This window comes from Rhipicephalus microplus, chromosome 6 (genome assembly GCF_043290135.1).
Source record: "Rhipicephalus microplus isolate Deutch F79 chromosome 6, USDA_Rmic, whole genome shotgun sequence".
NCBI lineage: Eukaryota > Metazoa > Arthropoda > Arachnida > Ixodida > Ixodidae > Rhipicephalus > Rhipicephalus microplus.
This window is the reverse complement of record NC_134705.1, coordinates 104,339,371-104,359,380: the sequence shown is the minus strand read 5'-3', so window position 1 is coordinate 104,359,380 and position 20,010 is coordinate 104,339,371. Positions and strand designations below refer to the sequence as shown.

General features: G+C 44.0%; 1 protein-coding gene across 1 annotated transcript in view; it reads right to left on the bottom strand.

The window, feature by feature from the left end:
• LOC142765969 (uncharacterized) overlaps nucleotides 1-20,010 on the bottom strand; it is an 80,037-nt gene that overhangs the window by 32,905 nt on the left and 27,122 nt on the right. Inside the window, exons 2-4 of the mRNA XM_075867777.1 lie at nucleotides 18,355-18,393; nucleotides 16,434-16,481; nucleotides 5,072-5,119 (exon numbers count right to left, since the gene is read on the bottom strand). Coding sequence (XP_075723892.1) covers nucleotides 5,072-5,119; nucleotides 16,434-16,481; nucleotides 18,355-18,393 — 135 coding nt within the window. The remainder of the gene's footprint in view (nucleotides 1-5,071; nucleotides 5,120-16,433; nucleotides 16,482-18,354; nucleotides 18,394-20,010) is intronic.

The following is a 20,010-nucleotide window of genomic DNA, read 5'->3' as shown; positions in this document are numbered from 1 at the left end:
CAGTTCAAATGCCTATGCTTTTTTTGTATTTATTCTATTCAAATTCCCTTAACCGGGTGGTTTCTTTGTTCAACAAAGTGCTGACGCGGAGAATGGTGTGGGTCAAAGCGACCAGTTTTTTTACCTGCTTATCGCTATGATTGAGAATGATTTCTATTAATTGAGGAGATGCCTTTTTGAGGATATTTTTCATGTTATTTGGTCGCCTGTGGCCGGCCTTGTGTAGGCAGGCATGGTGGTTGAGTGGCCGTAGCGTTGCATGTAGTCAAGTAGGTCCTCCGTGAGCAGTCACCACGCGATTTATTTCGACGTTTCAGCCACAGTCTGGCCTTCATCAGGATTGAGAGTACAGTTTGTTGGTGCACAGCTTTACACAATCTTAAATTAGAGAGGAAGAGAGGAAGTAAATAAAAAAAGGGAAAAAAACGAAAAGAAAGCAGTGAGTGATAGGTGGCCTCCCCCGGGCGCCCTTTCACTCGTCCTTCCCCTTCCCCCCCCTCTCTCTCCCATTTCTCCTTTTCAACTTCAGGATGTCTGAGGTCTGTGTATCCTTCCTTTCACCATATTATTGGTCCCGACCAGATGGCGCCGCACGGCTCTGGCGGTTCGATGTGGGCGAAAATAGCCTTTTTATCAAGTTTAGGCCTTTATCTACTCAGCCCCTTGTCGACTCAGCGCCTCACGATTGTGCACAGGGTTGCTGTTGCGCATGTGATGCTTGGCACAATTGGTTGGATAGTGGGCTAAAAAGAGAAACAGACGACAGCTGTACTTAAGAAGAGTCGCTCCACTTGGAAATATTTTGCATTTTCCAGTGCCCTTCGCAGCTGCAGTGCAGTGAACTCAGTTACTATTTTCGTTATTGCCGTCATTGCTTTCTATTGCTTTAATTACTGCAAGTGTAACCGGATTCTCATTTCTTTCTCTATCGAGGGTATTAAATCGGTGGATAACGTATGACTCTCATTATTCACGTTCTCGGTTTGATTTAAATGCCGTCTCTAAGAGTGTTACTAATAGTTTATCGATTGCATGGTCGGGAAGATTGAGATGTTTTGGTACAGGTAGACTTGGGCGAATTTCGCATGGTCTCTGTGATTATTGAAACGAATCCTGAATGGTGTTTTTGTTTGTCTGTTTGTCCGCTGTACTGCATACTATAGATATATATATATACATATCTATATATATATATATATATATATATATATATATATATATATATATATACATTTATATATATATATATATATATATTTATATATATATATATATATATATATATATATATATAGAAACTGAGCCGTATTGCTAAGAACAAACCACGCTTCGTCATGGACGAAAAATCAAGAAAATCTCGTCAGGTGAATCCCTTTGACACATGGCGCGCATGGCGAGGCTTCATGTCAGTCAGCGGCTCGAAGCGCCACCATTTATGCTGTGTCATTCACCGTGTCTGTTCGAAACGCTGAGTAATAAACCTGTCGCTTCACTCAGCCAGGCGTAACTGAGTTAGCCCAAGCGCATGTTTAAATCTTACGATATAGGAATTTGTTGCCACTGAATACAAGATACGTGCCCAAAGTAAACAAAGACGCACAATCCCGATGAAACTTCAACCAGGCACGCCCGGACGTGGTAAGCACTGTATCGCGGGGCGCCCCGAATAAGTTTGCTTGGGATAAAGGAGGTGTCGGTAATTTCCCCTAGTTATAGAAATTTCTTCCTAACGACTTTTTTGAATCCCTTTAGCATTTCACATTACAATTATGCCTCAAGTTTTAGGCCCAAAAACCAGAATTTGACATTGAGGAATGCCGCAGTGAAGAGCCGATGAAAGCTTGTCCCCCCTTGGTTCTCTTTCACGTGCATTCACAATACTTTGTACATTTCCCTGCAGTGTAATGCAGCTGGCTCAGCCTAAATTCAATCCGCTACCTTCGTATCGATACCGGAGCACCGTATTCATCATTACACCGTGGCTTAGATATATGTCTCACGTGAGCCCGGCAGATCGCAAGACCCGAGGCGCGTATACACCACCACCACGGCCACAACCTCTTCTTGCGCCATGACTGGTGAAACCTGTGCCAGTGCACAATCCCCCATATCGACTGACGAGCTTTGGCGCAACTACGGAGATCTTCTTCCAAGCCTTGCACCACGTTTTAATGTACAAGGGTGGCGCGAGATTCAATTCATTTCTGTTTTTGGGGTCTACCGTCACTAGAAGCAATTTTCCGTTGAGCAGTGTCACAATGCGGAGTGTTTGCTGCGTACTCCAGTGAACCAAAAGAATATTTGGTTTAACCCGCAGTACTGACCAGCCACGTATTTTAAATGTCCCACTTAAACCGACAAAATGTTCTCTTGTGTGGGATGTTCCAGACTTATGATCAGACACATTGCGGATGACTTTTCTAGAAGAATAAGTGTGGGGTGGGACGCATGGGATAGGCTCAGAGAATATTGTGCTTGTCCACCAGTATACCTTAATAAAAATCTATATTGCAGCATCTAAACAGAGTACGGGGCAGAGCCCTGCTACTAGATGAAAACGCTCCTTCACCTAGTTTGCCACGTGTACACTAATGTTTTTCTCTTTCTTTTGCTATTCGTATGAACAAATAGTATCAGACATTCCAAATGCCAGAATTGCTTCTCCCGGTCTGGATAAGATTTCTGCGCGTCATTTAAAGGTGGTCGTTCATTTGAGTTATCATCGCTTAATACACATAGTCAACTTTGGTTTTTATAGCGCTTCTTACCCTGCGACATTAAAGCGTGCAACGGTCATATCAATTTTTAAACAATGTTACGCAAACACTATTGAAAATTGCAGGCCTATATCTTTTCTTTCGACGTTAAAACGTTTTAACTTTTACTTTTCCAAATGGAAGCCTTCACAGTGTGCTTTTCGTAACGAAAGCTCCTCAAAACAAGTACAGCTTTTATTGACTAAATTCATCGAACATTTAATTGATAGTGGTAACTTCACAAGTTCAGTTTTTGGGGGTCTCACTAAACTACATGACAAGCTCAATAATTACATTCTATTCAGTAAACTAAATTTTGATGCTATCACTGGACCGGCTTCAAAAAGTGTTTAGAGCTATTTGTTGAACAGGCAAAACGCCGTTTAAAGGTGGCATCATACACTGATACTAAGATTACCAAGCAAGAAGCTCTACAGTGGTTCATTCTTTGTAGCCTCCAATTCATTTATTATATCAACAATCTCCTTTCTGTTATATATTTCGGACTCTGTCTTAAGCGGACAGCGCCACTTTTCATGAGCACAAAAACCACTCCCCGTCTAATAGCACAATAAACTCTTTGCTGAACAATAGAGTCATAGGGTGTAACAATAATGTCATAACTATAGACTTCTTTAAAACGCTGTAAAGTATTTTGAGTCACAAAAACATTGAATTCCAGCTGCTATAAGAATGAGTCTTGAAGTTTTTGCCTCTAGCAATTTGCTCGTTTTTCCGAAATAAGTTTAATTGTAATTGTTGTTATGGGTTGCACATTATGGATATCAGGGAAGAGACTGAATTTTGTATTCACGCACTGAATAAAGCTACACCATACTTGTCTGGTAATGCATTACTATCACTCTACGTTTCATTTACTTCATTTATTCGTAGTCGTTTTGAATGTGCACAGATAACTGGGTGAACAAAAATTATTCGCACATTTAATCCGTGCAGGACACACATAGCCAAGGAATTCATGTAGTACTTTTACGTTTCCTCATCTCTAAAGCTAATTTATTGCCTGCAGTATATAAACTGTCATGTAATAGTGAGGTATGGCAATTCTTTTGCGCTGGCTGTTTTTTTACGATAAAACCTCGACTAACTTCGCAACTTTTCAGCTGTGGCTGATTAAGAAGAGCTTACGTTAGGCGTTTCGCATCAGAAAGCAGTTTACTACTACCTAGCATAAAAAAGATTGTCATTAGGATCAACTTTATTGCGCAGCACATTTCCATCGAAACAACAGTATCCATGTGACATGTACACTCTAAAAAAATATCAAGTGATATTTTGTCGTCAAGTTATTCAATTTACTATATGTGAATAATTATGTAGCGTTTGTAGTATTAGGGGGTCCTATTTATTTTTTCCTATAGCTTATTGTTGATTTTCTTTTTGCATAACAGCGCTCAATTGGCAATACGCTGTCGTGCCTTTTGCTTTGTTTTTACATGCTTTCGTCACTGAGAGGCCTGCTGGAGTTTTTAGTTTTTGGGAAGCAATTCAGTAAAGCATCTTCTTTATTTGTTAATCACCGCTTCATAAACAATAAACTTCTCACACGAATTAGTGAGCTCACCCAAGTGCTGGTACAGCGCGAGGGGTAATATTCGTATAGCCGAGACCTAACATTCAGATACCGCAAGGCCTCAGCTAGAGTCTGAAAGACTTTAAAGACATAGAATATTTGAAGGGATGCTCTTCAGTGGTGGTAGTTTTGCTCATTCAAACAGAAAAGAAGGCTGCAGAAATTAGGCTTCATATAAGAACAAGAAAATACATCTCTTTTTTAGCAGCTGCATTTACACCTAAATATATATTTGGCTCAGTCGAGCGAGATTACATGTATTGTGGCATGGGCAGAGCACAAGCCAAATTCGTACAATAAATAAAACGAAAACGCCAAGCACAGTCCAAAAGACGAGTGTGACATCAGGCCGATGCTGCAGTATATGGCAGAATACGCTTCTATCGCTCGTATTAAGAACGCTAGGAAAGCTACGCTTGTTCATGAGGATATAGAGGCAGCATGTATCACAGTTAGGCTACAATAAGTGTGCTTTATTTGCCGAACAACGCTCGACTAAACCACCTTGAACCAAGCCATACGGCGTGCATCTGTATACTCCTATCACCTGTAAACACTTACGTCGTGATAGTGCTGCTCCCTATCACCTTATCTCGCGGCGGGCTAGTCTAGTGTCTTCCGCTGTGTGTTCGGTTGTGCGAGTATACCAAACGCATATTACAGTTTACCTATACATATTTTCATTGTCTACACAAAATTTCCATCATGTTAAAATACTTGCCTGAGTTGGACCGGGAATGATATCTCCGGGATTCTCAGGGGACCCAGGCTGAAACGTTAGTTAAAGAATCAAGCTGACATACTGCACGCAAGCCTATACAAATAAATTTTCATCTTTGCATTCCTAATTCTGAATAAACACTTCAATTGCATGTTTGCATGTGTTCTACCAAAGAGACTTCTTCTATCTTGGAATGAAGACGCAAAATGGCTAATATTTCTTCCTTCGTTTTCAAAAAGAAATTGTATGTATACCAAAAGATGCTAATGTAAGATAGTGCTTCATTTTATACTCATGAAATCAATCGGTAAAACTAATCTAAACATTATCAATTAAAAATCCCGTGGAAATCTTGCTTATAGTGCCTAAGGCGCTATCGAAGCAATGTTAAGGTAGGTGTCTACCAGTAACATTGGTGCAACCTCAGTGACGTCACCTTTTATATATGAGTTTTTCTTCGTTTTGTTTCGTGGGAGTTTACACATTTTACGCATCAAAGCATTTAGGTGGCAAATGCCAATAATCGGGTTCGCTCAGGCCTAAGTGGTTTACCTAATTAAGTAAGTAAGCATTTGTTAGGGTATCTTATATATGTTTTTTTCTTTAATTCGTTCTCATATTCCTTATATCTTTTAATATTTACTTCACATACAAGTTAACCACAAAATTCCACTTGCAAACTGTGCTGCAAGAAAGCTCAGAACCAGATATAGTTTCTCGTATGCAAAGATAAACAAATGTCTTAACGCAAAATTTATTTGGATATTTTGAAGCTAAGATAGAAAAACTATTTGCATGAAGTAAATATTAAGACCTGTTGAACATTCATACTTGCTAAGTTGGTAATAGCTGAAAAATTGTTCCATTGTCAGTGTATTTCTAGCAAACGCTGCAATCTTACACTCAATTGCTTACGCAAAAAATTTACGGGGCTTGAATGAAATATCTCGTCGGTACTGACATGAGATTTTCATACTGTATATATCCACAGTCTCGTGGTGCAGCTGAGGGTTTGCGGTGCACCTGATTTCATAATTATTGTTTGTTTATTTCTGCGAACAGTAATGATTATCATGTCACTCCCCCCCTTCCCCCCCCCAAAAAAAAACAAGATAACGACGTCAAATCCTGCTTATATGTTCTGATGCAGCTTTTTATATGAATAAACTAAACGGATGCAGTTAAAAATCATGCTTTGGCTTGGTTATTATCGTACGTTGTACGCATTGTCACAAATTCGCAGATTGACTAAGGAACAAAAGAGAAAAAAAAAAGGGCAAGTGGTCGTACGTACATTCGTACAATTTTTGTGTGTGGGGGGTTGGGTGTTGAGAATGTTTTTTGATGTAGCGTGTTTCAGCAGCAGCATGATTTCCCCTAGACTGATCAGAGGTGAGTTTTACAATACAAACAAGCATCTAGCATTGAAAGTTGTTTCTCCAGTCTGCCACCAAAAAGAGCAAGAATATTCATTTCGAGCACTCAGGCTAGTATTTGAACACCGTGATTATTTAAAAAGCTTCATGCCTTGTATACATCATCATAATCATCATCATCGTGATTATGCGCACTGCAGGACAAAGGCCTCATTTATGTTGCGCCAGTCAAATCAGTCCCGTGCTTGCTGCTGCTACCTAATACACGCAAACTTCCTAATCTCATTTGCCCACCTAAGATTCTGTCTTTCCCGCACCCGCTTCCCTTCTCTGGGAATCGGTAACTTTCACTTAATGACGAGCGGTTATCCTGCATAACCGCTACGTGCCCGGCCCACGCTCTTTACTTGGTTTTCTTTTCAACTATGATATCCTTAACCCTGTTTTTTTTCTCACCAACTCTGCTCTCTTCTTGTCTGCTAAGGTAACATCCATCACTTTCTTGTCCGTTACTCAGCTAAGTCATCTTCATCTTGAGCCGAACACTTTTTGTAAACGTCCAAATCTCTGCTGCATAGGTAAGTACCTGCAAAATGCATCTGATAAATATCTTCCTCTTAGGTATTATGGAAGTATACCAGTCATAATTTGAGAATGCTTGCCGAATGTGCCCCACCTCATTCCTACATTTTTAGTTATTTCACTAACTAGAAAATACACTAGAATATCTTAAGAATGTCCTGTACATATATTGTCTTAATCAGAGAAGCATTCGCGTCCAAATAAGCTGTTAAAGTTGATGAATGAAGAAATCGAACTGAACCTATTGAATGCAGTGAATGCGTTCGAGCAGACATGTGCGGCTTCATTAAGCAAACTATTTGGCTTTTTCGTTGTTGCTGGCCAAGAACGCTAAATATCATGTATCCACATTATCACTTCTCATTTTTGTATTTGAATAAAAAAATAAAGGATGGAGCTCTCACCAATACTTTGCGATGGCAACACCTTTTGACTTGGTTGTCACGAAATAAATATTTAAGAAAATAATACATGTACACATATGTAGTTCTACGTGCTCCTCACGTTCCATTTTACCAGAAAAGTAAACCAGGCAGGTTGGTGTTCATTGATTATGCTACACAAGACTTAGGATCTTGGCGAGCACTGGAAGTGATCGGATGCGTCTGCACCGAGCTACGGTGTTTTCTGATGCTTCAGTAGAAAGACCTGCCCATAGCTCAACGTTTCTTATACCAATATTTTCCGCAAGTTATACCGGTCCCCAGGATACAACTTTCTGATAGATATTGGTCACCATTTCCAAGTAAGCTTTTCGTCTATTCACGCCACGCAGGCAAGCCACGGCACTGGACGCCTATGCCTAGCGACGCTGCACCGGACGCCGCTTTCGCGTGTGCCGGGACACCAGCCGACATGAAAATCCAGGTCTACGGCGTCGAAATCTCTCTCAAGGACTGGTCTGACGATTCCTGGACAGCACTTCAATGTTTCCGAGCCCAGGTGAAACGTCGCCAGGCACTGAAGCAACAAGCCCTAATGAACGATGCGCAAGCAAGCAACGCCGCCAAAACTCCACTAACCCCCACCCTCCGCCGGAACTGAAACACCATTCCTTTCCAAAACTGCTGTCAAACACGTACTACATCGTGGGATGCCCCAAAACACCCATCAACCTCACGCGCACATCACCCGGAGACTTACTTGCAAAGAGCACTGCCTAAAGCGGCATCTCTGTGTGACCTGGACCCCACCAAGCGTGACCAAATGCGCATACACCCAAAGAATAACACTTTCATCGTTAAGCCTGTTTCACATGTGAGCGAATTGGCTCCTAGAGCGGAGCGGCAGGCACACACGAGGCCAACACTGGCTTCTACCGTGACGACTGCTCGCTCTAGTGAAACTCGCCGGAGTTGAAAAATTCGCTCGCGGCAAAAGCAGCAGAGCAACCAGTGACGTCGTTTCACACGTGAACCTGGGCCGGAGTTGAGGAGTGGACGCACGCGCTGCTGGGACTTCGCTCCATAGAACAACTCGCTTCGGCTAATTAGAAGACGACATTCGTTCTCTCACCGGCTCACAAACGTCTCGCGCTGCTTACAACGAGTTGCTGATTGCAGAAGTTGTGAAACGACCTCTTCTTTGCGACGTCAAGATGAAGAATTTCCGCAAAAAGCATAAGAAGACCATTCTTTGAGAACAAATTGCCGAGCTCTTTAAGAAGTCACATACTTCCGTAAAGTAATAGTCGTCGCTTGAACTGGCGATGTTCACTGGTGAAGTCCAAGTGGCACTGTTTTCCTCTCGTTGCTCTCGATGATGCTTCCACCGGAGTGACAATTGTATGTGGTGTCTTTTCTATTTCAATAATAGTAATAATACTTTTTTTATTCTTTTGCATTTTCATCTCAAATTACTTCCACGTAGTGGAGCTGTAGTTTTATGTCACAGTGAACGTTGCTGGTTTAACAAACGATGAAATTTGAAGACACGGTGCATAGATAAAAGGGTTCACACGAACGAGAGAGCAAGGACGGGTGCTACGGCAGTCGACTTGAGAAGTAGCATTCCACATAGGTGACTTAAAAAGAATTTCGTGATGTGACTCAACAAGGAAGGGGCTCGAAGCATGGTGTCACGGTTCAGGGTAATAAGGCATTAATCAGGGGCCTTTTTTTGTTCTTCCCTTTAAAACACCTCTTCTTCTCGCTAAAACCCAGACTCAGTTGTGCGTGGACCTCATCAGTGGGGTTTTCGTACAAGGAACAATTGTACTACAAAGCACTTATTTTTGCAGGCTGTGAATAGGTTCTGCCACACTAGCCAGCCACTCTCCGTGACACTCAGTGCTGCATTGTGTGGCTGGCCGGGCGAATTATAAATGTTCGGTCGCGAGCACAGCAAACACTGCGTAGATAACGAAGAACAGCTGTTGATTTCAGGCAATGCAGCAGCACATGTCACGGGGCATGCACCTAAATTACACGGCACAAGGCTACCAATTGAATGTAACTTTGTGGCGACGCCAAAGGTGCATTGTGCGAAATGATGTAATATTTCAGTTTTTCTTTACGAAAATTCTCGCTAAAGCAAGAGTTGTTGCATAGTGTCTGACCTGGGCTGCACTTAAGTGCATATTGTCGCGACGTGAAGAGAGAGGTCGTAGTTGAAGACGCTGAGAAAACAGCAGCGGGTCGGTCTATTTATTAACCGCGGGCGCCAGAGAGTTCCTCGTCTTCCTCGTTGTTACATTCTGTATAAAAGCGTGCAGATGTACGTATGCGCTGTCGCCTTCGTCTTTTTCGCGGAACGCGTGTGACAATATACAGCAGTCAAAGAACCGGGACAACGAGCGTATCACGTATACCATGCTACCTGCCGTTGGTGAAAGTCTTCCCAGGGTACTTTACTGAATCATTGAAAAATCTGAGAGGCTCACTATTTCGGGTGGTAGCATACAAATTTGAGCACCAGAATAGATGCAGACCAATCAAAAAACCCCGAAGAAGGGTGTGTTCACATATGCCACAGAGTGGCCAGAAACACGGCTGAAGCTTACCACTGAGAGTTTATATATAAACTTTTATTTCAACACGAGCGAACATGTGCAAACATTTAGGTATAAATTTTAAAAATGTGTGTACTGGTCTGACAGAAACCTCGTTCAGTGTACCAAAATTAAATCACTGAAAACAAGAGCGATGAATTCGAGAAACATGGGAAGTGCTGCGCAAAACACGCTTGCCGTTTCTAAGCATTTACCTAGCTGGAACAGCCGGGTAATGAAACCATACAAGCAAACTTTTTTTTGCTTCTTCATGGTGAGTTATATGAGCGCGCAACAAGAACCATACGTTAAAGAGCCAGGGCAAAACAAAAAGCAATTGCAAATGTTGCTTTATTTGTTGTAAGATTCATGTTACACTTAGTTCAACCAGTCTACAGACGCGTGAAAGTCGAGCGGCTGTTTGTGATGAACCTCGCAGCACGGGGGGTGCCAAAAGAAAGACACTTGGAGGAGAGCATCGCTTTAAGATGCCACTTAAACAGCGACGGGAACTTCCGGGGACAACACTGCCCGCAAAAGCGGCAGGCATCGCGCAAGAGGAGCAGTAGCAGCGGCGCATGCGAAACGAACGCGCCTCCGCGCGTCCTCCCACCGCTCATCGCCGCGACGACCGCCACTCGGTCGCTCGCATGTGAAACAGGCTTTAGTGCGGCTACCACCGACCGAGCAATGGCTTTCCAACGCATCAAGTCATTCCTTCTCTGAGAAGACCGGCATATTGAGCTACACATGTACGCCCCACCAACTGACGACGCGATGCGAGGCATCGCTTTTTACACCCACACGTTCCCCAACGATGATGAGACGCTGAAGTACCGTCAAGAAAGGAACCCCGACTACCAAATAGTAGGTTGCAGACGCATGGGAGAAACGAAGAACTTACTCATAACGCTACTCGGGGACCTACCTAGATGGCTTCTACACCGTGGAGGTCTCATCCGAGTATACCCTTTCTATCCCAAAGTGGACGCATGCTTCAACTGTCGGAATACTGGGCACCACTCCGATGCGTGACCTCAACCTGGGTGCCAAAACTGCCCACGTTGCGGAGAAGACCACGAGCCACTGCCGCAAGGAATGCCACCAAAATGCCATGTACGCTGTATCGTCTGTAAGAGAGGACACATGACTAACAGCTCAAGACGCCAGTAACACTTCGCCAAAAAGCCTGAACCACTTAACGCAGCAAAAAGAGAAAAGACGCTACAAACCAAGTCATCAGCGACACAGCCCACCACAAATGACGATAGTCCACCTGGCTTGGACGAGTGAAACTATCCCAGTCTTGGGACATCACAAACGCGTACGAAACGAGGCAGCTGATTGAAGTCATGATCTTGTCAGGGTCAAGAAACCTCCCACTCAAGGTCAAAATCAAGAACCCTATCATCAAGTCCCATTCGGCATGCCAATTTATCAAGAGCATTACCAAGCAACCCTAGGGTGGCATGGGCGCAAAGCCCAGCGTCTCCGCTTCCATCATTGCACCCGCAGCCATCAAAATCGTGCGCCTCAACGCATGACACTCTCATCAAAGAGCTTACGCAATCAGTGCGTTGAAATTTCAAATGATGACACAGAAAGCTCAGATGAAAACGCTGTTTGCGCACAATGGTTTTCTAGATAGCAGACTGGCAAGGGCCAGCCAGTCCGTGCATAATTCAACTGCACAGCCCCAACCAACCACAGCAGTCAAACGTAAAGCAACGACTTCAATTGAAACGCTGCAATCCGAAGAGAACACGGTGGAGAGAATTATTCAAATGGTCGACGCATCTGTTGCTGAAGCTCTCCACACGACAGTCCATGCCACGGTTGCCGATGCCATTCGCACCGCCATAACAGAAGTCTTAGAAACCGCAGACTGAGGCCTAACTAACATAGAGACACGATTATAAAACATGAAAGCCACAGTAAACAACACCGCAGCTGAATTAGAAGCACTCAGAATCGCCACAGACAAAGTTTTGCAGTAATTGAACAAAGCATGGACAGAGCTCCGGTATCATACGCAACAGTGTCCTCTCACTATTCCAGCCAGCCCAGTGAACCCATTACTCCCTAATGTATGCTGCAGCTAATACATCATCGCCAGCACCCACTTGATTATGGCAGTGGAACTGCAGGGGCTTCCGTAAAAAAAGGCCCACATGCAAGTACTTGTACAAGAAAAACAACTGCCGAATCGCCAAACGCCTCTACACGTCATCGCACTACAGGTAATAACAGCTGCTATCTCACTCCCGGGTTACATCGCTTTCAAACAATTCACCAACCTGCACAACCAAGAAGCCAAGTACAGGTACGCTCGTCCACAAGTGCCTCACGGTGAAACAACACAACTTGAAATTCCCGGATATTCCACAAACGGTTGTGAAAATTCTTCCACGAAAACGTTCGCATCGATCTGTCTTTATCCTCTACAAATATTGCGCACCCTGGGCACGCGCCGACGACTTCCACCTGCTCTTCTAGAAAACCACATCGCTACCTCGAGGCGCACAACTGCTTATACTGGGAAATTTAGACGCCAGGCACTCTGACTGGGACTACCTGCAGGCAAACAAACGAGGCAAGAAACTATGGCAAACTAAGTCAGAACCTCCATCTCACTCTACTAAATGACTTGCAGCAGTCACCGACACGCTTAGAAAACAGCGTGTGTAGAGACACGTCACCCGATCTCACATACTGCAAGAATATTGCGCAGGCCAGATGGCAGAACACATGTCAACTCGCTGGTAGTGACCACTACATGATTTACATCTAAGTACAGACGTTCGCGGCCAAGACAGTGCACAAAGCACTCACTCAAATCATGAAGTGGCCCAAATTTAGAGACGTCCATGAAAGTGAAGCCCCGCAACGCATAAGAAACCTCAAGGAACGGATCGCCTCACTAAGCGACCACGTTCGACGCACAACCCGCGAAAGTAAAGCAGCAGAGGAAACGCCTGTCACAGGCTCTCGTCTTCTCCACATGTGGGATGCACATGCAAGCCTGCTGCGCAGATGGCAGAAGTAACGCTACAACAAGAACTGCGTCGCCGCATACAGACCCTCTCTGAAGAAATCGAGCGACACAGTGCCTACCTTGCCCGCCAACAATGGATCCAGAGGTGCAATGGGCTCAATGGACAGCTAGGCAATAAGAAGACGTGGCACCTCTTACGCCACTTACTGGATTTCGATGATTCGAAAACAGCCGCATGGCACAGACTTAAGCCACTTGTCCACCGACACCTCGGATCAGACGAAGATCTGCTAACTGACCTCGCAGACAAATCTATCAACCAAGCCCACCGACCAGCGATGCCACTACCACCCTATGAAGGTAAACCGAACCCAACTCTTGATACCGACATCACACAAGCCGAAGTGTATGCAGCCATTCTAAAACTTCGCACAACTTCGGCATTAGGTCCAGATGACATCTCCAATAAAACAATTCGCAACCTAGACGCAAGGTCGGTAACTGCCCGCACTGAATACTTCAACGACTGCTGGCATGCCGGCAGTATACCAGAAGAATGGAAGCACATGAAATTGGTGTTTATACCAAAGTCCGGCAAAAAGGCAGATTTATGAAATCTTCGCCCCATCTCGTAAACTTCATGCTTTGGAAATCTTTTTGAGCAGATGGTCCTGGCTCGGCTAGAAACACTCTCGGAAGAGCAGGACCTTTTCCCTTCAACTATGCTCGGTTTTCGCGCCTACTTATCTGCTTAAGACGCCCTGTTACAAATCTACCACGATTTATTGAAGTATCATGTACGTGCAGGCGCGCCAGAAATGCTAGGCATTGACTTAAGCAAAACGTTCGATAACGTGACACATCAAGCGATAGCCCAGCGCTTGGCTTCAACAAACTCTGGGGAACGTATTTACAACTACGCGTTCTCCTTCTTACAAGGACGCACTGTGGAACTTTCCCTAAACAGCAGCAACACCACAAAGTGACTTGCCCTATTCAACAAAGGCACGCCACAGGGAGCCGTTCTTTTACCTTTAACCTTCAAACTTGTTACGAGCAAACTCCCACAGTTACTAGACCCCATACCCATCTTTCGACGCACCCTATACGCGGACGACGTGACGGTATGGACCACTACCGAATCCGACGGACAGATTGAGGAGGCACTACAATGTGCCGTGGACACCGTTGCCGAATACGTCGCGCGTGCTGGTCTTGAGAGCTTAGTGGAGAAATAGGAACTCATCCTTCTTCGTCCTCCTGACTACCGTAAGGTTAAACACCCGCCACTACCAACCATCATTCTCAGGATAGCGGAATCCGAAATACCAATAGTGCAGCACATGCGCGTTCTTGGCCTTCACGTACAAGCCGGCAGGAACAATACCATCGCCCTAGATAAGCTTGCGGTCACCGTCACTCAGACTGCCTGTCTGTTCGGAAGAATCTCTGCGCGCAAACATGGCATGAAAGAAAATGAACTTCTCTAGTAGTTAAATGTCTTCGTAACCACAAGAATCACTAACGCCTTACCGTACCTAAGACTCTCCAAGACTGAAAAAGCAAAAGTTGAAAGACATATTCGCACAGTTCACAAGATCGCCCTGGGCCTCTCCCACGCCATATCGACCACGCACCTCCTCTGCTTTGGAATTCACAACACAATAGATGAACTCAACTAAGCACACCAAACTGCCCAAATTGAACAATTGCATGATAGCAAAACCGGAAGATGGATACTCCGACGTATTGGCATTCCCTCGTCACCAAGCGGACGAGACTTGGTCTTGCTACCACCCCTCATGAGACAGCTCTTCATTGTGCAGCCTTGTTCGAAGAACATGCTGGCCGGCATTCATGATGGTAGACGATCGGCCCACGCCAGAAACCTTCACATTGCCTACGGCGCGAACACTAAGGCGGCTCACGTCGACGCGGCAAGAAACCCAGCCCCCAAACAGGCATATGCTATCTTTGTCTCATCGAAATGTACTCCACTCAATAAGAAGCCCACCACGATGTGTGCCGGCTCCATACACACACAGGGTTCAACCGAGGCAAAAGAAGCCGCCATAGCACTCGCCGCAACAGTTGGATTTGAAACAATCATTAGTGACTACGAATCTGCCATCTCCTAATTTGCCCGAGGCACTGTTTCCCCAACCACGGCGCGAATACTCCGTTCTCTGCCCCAAGTGGCACTCAGATGAAACCGCTTCCAGAAGCACCGACGATAACGATCCCCGTTTAATTCAACTCATGTGGGTCCCAGCGCATGCAGAGACCCGGGTAACTAAGCCGCCCACAGACAAGCTCGGGGTCTCGTACGTCGACCGGTGAGCGAGGTTTCGGACCACGATACCGAAGCAACCGAACCACTCATCACCTCTCACGACATCACGCAGTACTACAAGCTATCAAGGCAAACCAGACCACCTCCGTACCCGCAACTAAACAAATCTCAACAAATCACTTGACGGCGGCTTCAAACGAACTCATTCCTTTCCCCAAACATATACAGACACATATACGCAGCCTTATTCACACATACGTGCACCCTTCGCAAGAACCAGACCGCAATCTTGGACCACATCATCTGGAAATGCAGCAAAGACCCTTTCCCACCAAACCTCGTCAGACAGTCATCTTCAAGGGTGGCCTGCGGGAGAATCTTCACGTCTACAAGCCTCGACAACCATCTCCGGGCCATTAAACGCGCTGACGAGGTGGCGACCAGGCATGGCCTGACAGCCCTCGCCACTGAGAAACCTTCAGCGGCCTTATCATATTTGTTTACTACTAATACTACTATAAAACCCTTACTAAGGGCCACATACAGAGAAGTGTCTGGTGGTATATGAACCTTAGTAAATTTTTTCGCGTTGTGACACAATGAACGATGTTTCAAATAGAACTGAATCTCGTAATGTGCCACAAGCAGGTCTAAGATTAGGAACCCTTCCGCTGCATTTCCAGCGCCTTAGAGACGCGGTTTCCGTACTCCATGTCCACACGTTCCGAATGGTCCAATGATTTCACGTCACCCTCGCAATTGCTAGATTTTTAATAACGTTGATTGGTTGAGCTAAAACCGTACAAAGCGTTGGCTCAGTTTTGATCCCTGGGCCTCGATAAATTTATTGGTGTACACAAGGATCTCTTTATGAGAGATGCGTATAGATTTCATAGCAGATTCGTGCTACCAGCAAGTATTCTCGAAAAAAAAACAACAACCGTTGTGTTCTTTAGCCTCAATTGTTTATTATGTGATTGTGCTAATATCTATGTTATCATTCAAAACAACACGTCTGAGTTTAAAGGCAATGTATCGGGGTTACACCACGTTGTGGGAGTGAAGACATGTGTGATTTTTTTTGATCATATAAAATTACGAGCTGAGCACTACGATACAGCACTTACCTCACCTAGAGCAGGTCTCAAAAGTGCCAGAGTTCTTGCACCTGGTTCCTGGGAAGAGAATCGCAAAGTCATCAACAATGGAGAATATGCACAAGTGTCATATTTTAGCTCAATGTGTGCCTATAACAAACGATTTATGAGGAATGAACTAACAATTTAGAGGACTGCTCATGGTAAAAAACTACGTCGCTTGAGCAACTTATATTTAGGTACACGTTAGAGGCCCTAGCCTTTTTTATTCCTCATGTGCAAAAAAATAGTGACACATTACGTATATTTCAGGAGAATGTTTCGCAATGCGTTTTGGGAGTATTCCAGACCTGCCATATGGATATTATCAAAGGGTGGGAAGAGATTCCCAACTATTGTTGCTTTACATTTTAATCAATATGTCAACAGTATTGTCTCTTTACATTATTGTGGTTCCTTTCACAAACTGAAAGTTGCTATGTGCGTTGTTGCATCTGTATTGCGGCAAAGAATGATGTCATTCGTCTTCGCAAAAAATGTTCGATAATACATTTCAGATTGCACCTGCCAAAGACGACTTTAGGCTACAGCTGCTTGGCATGGCTACCAAACAATAAAGTGCACATGACACGGGTGACACTTTCATCTGAAAGGTATTTTATGTTGGATTTAACAAGACTTCAGTGACTTATTTCCGTCCCTAAAATAATCAAATTAAAAAACTCATGAGTAAGTGGAGGCTGAACTCACAACCTTTCGTTTCGCAACGACAGGTGGCGGGAACACTACCCACTGAGCCATGGCTGCACACTAGGGTATTTCTTGTCTTTGTTTTTATTCAAGCGGAGGCCAAAAAATGTGAAGCGAGAACCCAACTGCCGCGAGTAAAACGCACAGCTGCAATAAGAGTGTTTAAAATACTTTAGTTAGGACTCCTTGCTTTTAAATCCGAAGAAAACCAGACATTGCAAGACACACAATATGCGGTAAGACAGACCACAATAAATACTCTTGAAAGAGATTACGGTATGAGTCTGGGCTTATGTCTCAGAGCATCTTCGTTATCTCACGCCATTCCTTGGTATCGCTCAAAAAATATTCTTGTTTAGCGAGACCTTGAATACTATAAACCCGCATGGTATAGTATAGTAAGATGATGGACAAATTATTAGAAGAAGAAATTGGAAACGGTAAAATCCTAGCTTAGCACTGTATGATGTAGATATATAAAAACAGGAATCGTGAAACCATGTACATATTTACGTGGATAGGCTCACTTGAAGCATAGAGTATTTGAAGGTTCAGAAATAAAGTTAGTAATCTGCAAATCTATCTGACAATTCAGCATAGAATATTTCTCACTTCGGCTGGCCTTTGCTCGTACTAATAATTGAACTCTCATAAATATAGACCACTACATGCTATCAACATCATCACTTGTAGTGGCACCTGAACTATCGCAATGCCTGAAGTTATCGAGGTTGGAATGGCTCATAGCTTAGCAGTAAACTGTATCTTTAAACCATCGATTGCCCTCCTCTGTAAAGAATTATAACCTGTCTACGTAGGGGCAGGTTAATGTTTAAAGTGGGTGTATTCATGACGATTGTATAGTGATTTTGTCCATTTTCGTGGTCCCCTGTTTCCGGAATAAACAATGTTGCAAGTTAGCGCCTGTGTGTGTCAGTTAGTTCCTCCCAGTGCAGGGTAGCGAATCGGACACTCATCTAGTTAGCCTCCCTGCCTTTCCTGTTCCTTTTGGTTTTTTCTCTCTCTCTCTACCATGACGTCCTTCAATGAATAAACAGGTTGCATGTTTACTACTTGAGTCGTTGTACGTCCCTCTATCATCGTGTGTGTGTGTTTTTGTGTGGCCGAGTTGTTGAATGATATGTAATATGTTTTGTAAAGCTAAATATTACTATAATTTTTATCAAAAAGACATACTTACCCCACTCTGACCAGGCACTGTTTGAAATGGTTCAGGAAGCTGTAAACAGTAAAACATGGCAAGTTGGAGTGATACAAGCCGACATAGGCAAAACCAGAGCCGCCCACCCTATCGTGATAGGCCGCACTTTTGAAAAGTTGCAGTAAATTGCCCTTTTTCAACATTTCTCTGCAGGAATTCACACTTCTTGCTATGTCATATCTACGCGCAGACAGCATGTGCAAGAAGGAGGCGCCTTACATATAATATTATTATGTTTGTTTTGCCCCTGAATGTATAATCAGTGACGCTGAGACCAGGTGGTCTTAACTTGTGCATCGTATAACTACCGCATCTCGAATGCTATCTTGTTTTATAGAAGTAAAGTCCCACTCATAATAAAAGAGCACTTACATAGTATTGTTTCACTGACAGCTGAAGATGCTTAAGCATTTACCTGAGTTTCAGAAGTGTCCGCATATTCTGCCTTAGTTGTTTTGTGTAGTTCGTTTTGTTTTGCGAACACGTAAGCACTGTTGTGCCAAATTACGACACATATTTCTATGCGAAAACCTCTGTAGCATTGCATAATTCAGTTAGCACTTGCGATGACAAAACAGAGTGATTTTATTCTAGTCACGTATATTTGTGTGATCTGGCAAATTCATTTCGGCATTTAGAAGAGCAAAGCAGGCAAAATACGTTATAAGATTTATTACACTCAGGAGGAATAAAAAGTAGTGAACAGCATCATGATTGAGAAAATAATTGCACTCTTTACTTGCTACAAACGTCTTGAAATAGTCGCTAGATTGCAGCAGTCATTTTGAAATTATCAACTTCCCGTTTCAACTGAAGTGCTGTTCAGATGAATATTGCAAGCAACTGTAACAACACACAACATCTAACTAGCTGTTTTTGGCTAAGCCAATGAATTTCCTTTTCTTAAGCAAATGGCTATAGATACAAATATAGTAGGAAAGTAAAAGAGTGCCGCTTTGTTGTTTCGCACCTGTCACACGGCTCATATAGCCAGTTTACGAATGCACTTCTTGTGCATGAGTGTTAGCGTAAGGAAAGTATTATGTGCGAAGCAGCTTAGGGTCCAGCCTAATCCGGTGTGCGTCGTAACCACTCTTACAGTGTAGGCATGTACGCTTGCCCTCTCTCCACTCTGCCACGCTCCCCGTCTCTCGCCTCGTAACATAGACGCAACGAGGGTCCCTCAACCTACGCTCGCTTCCACTTGTCTCCCTGTAGACACCCCTCTCTATGGCATTCACACCCCTATTGCGCGCGCGCTTCGCCTGCCTCTCTCTCGCCTCCAACGCCAAAGCAGGCAGCATCTGCTAACCTACGCTCGTTCCCCCCTCTCCCTCCTCTAGACATTCTTCTCTATGGCTTTTACATATCCATTGCGTATGCGCGTCACCTCTTCTCTCTCTTCTCCTGCATTCTTTTCTCTCAACTCGCAACGCCGACGCGGGCTGTGTCTTTTAGCGGGATTCTTAGTTGAAAAAATCATGAACCTAGTCAGGCTGCGGAACGCTCGTTTGTCGACATGGCTTTCGTGTCAAATAACCGAGCTTCCACAAGAGTACTCGTGAATGGTACTCTTGTGAAATAGATGATGTCAGTTAATATATATCAGTGAACCAACCGACTTGGCTTTCTTCA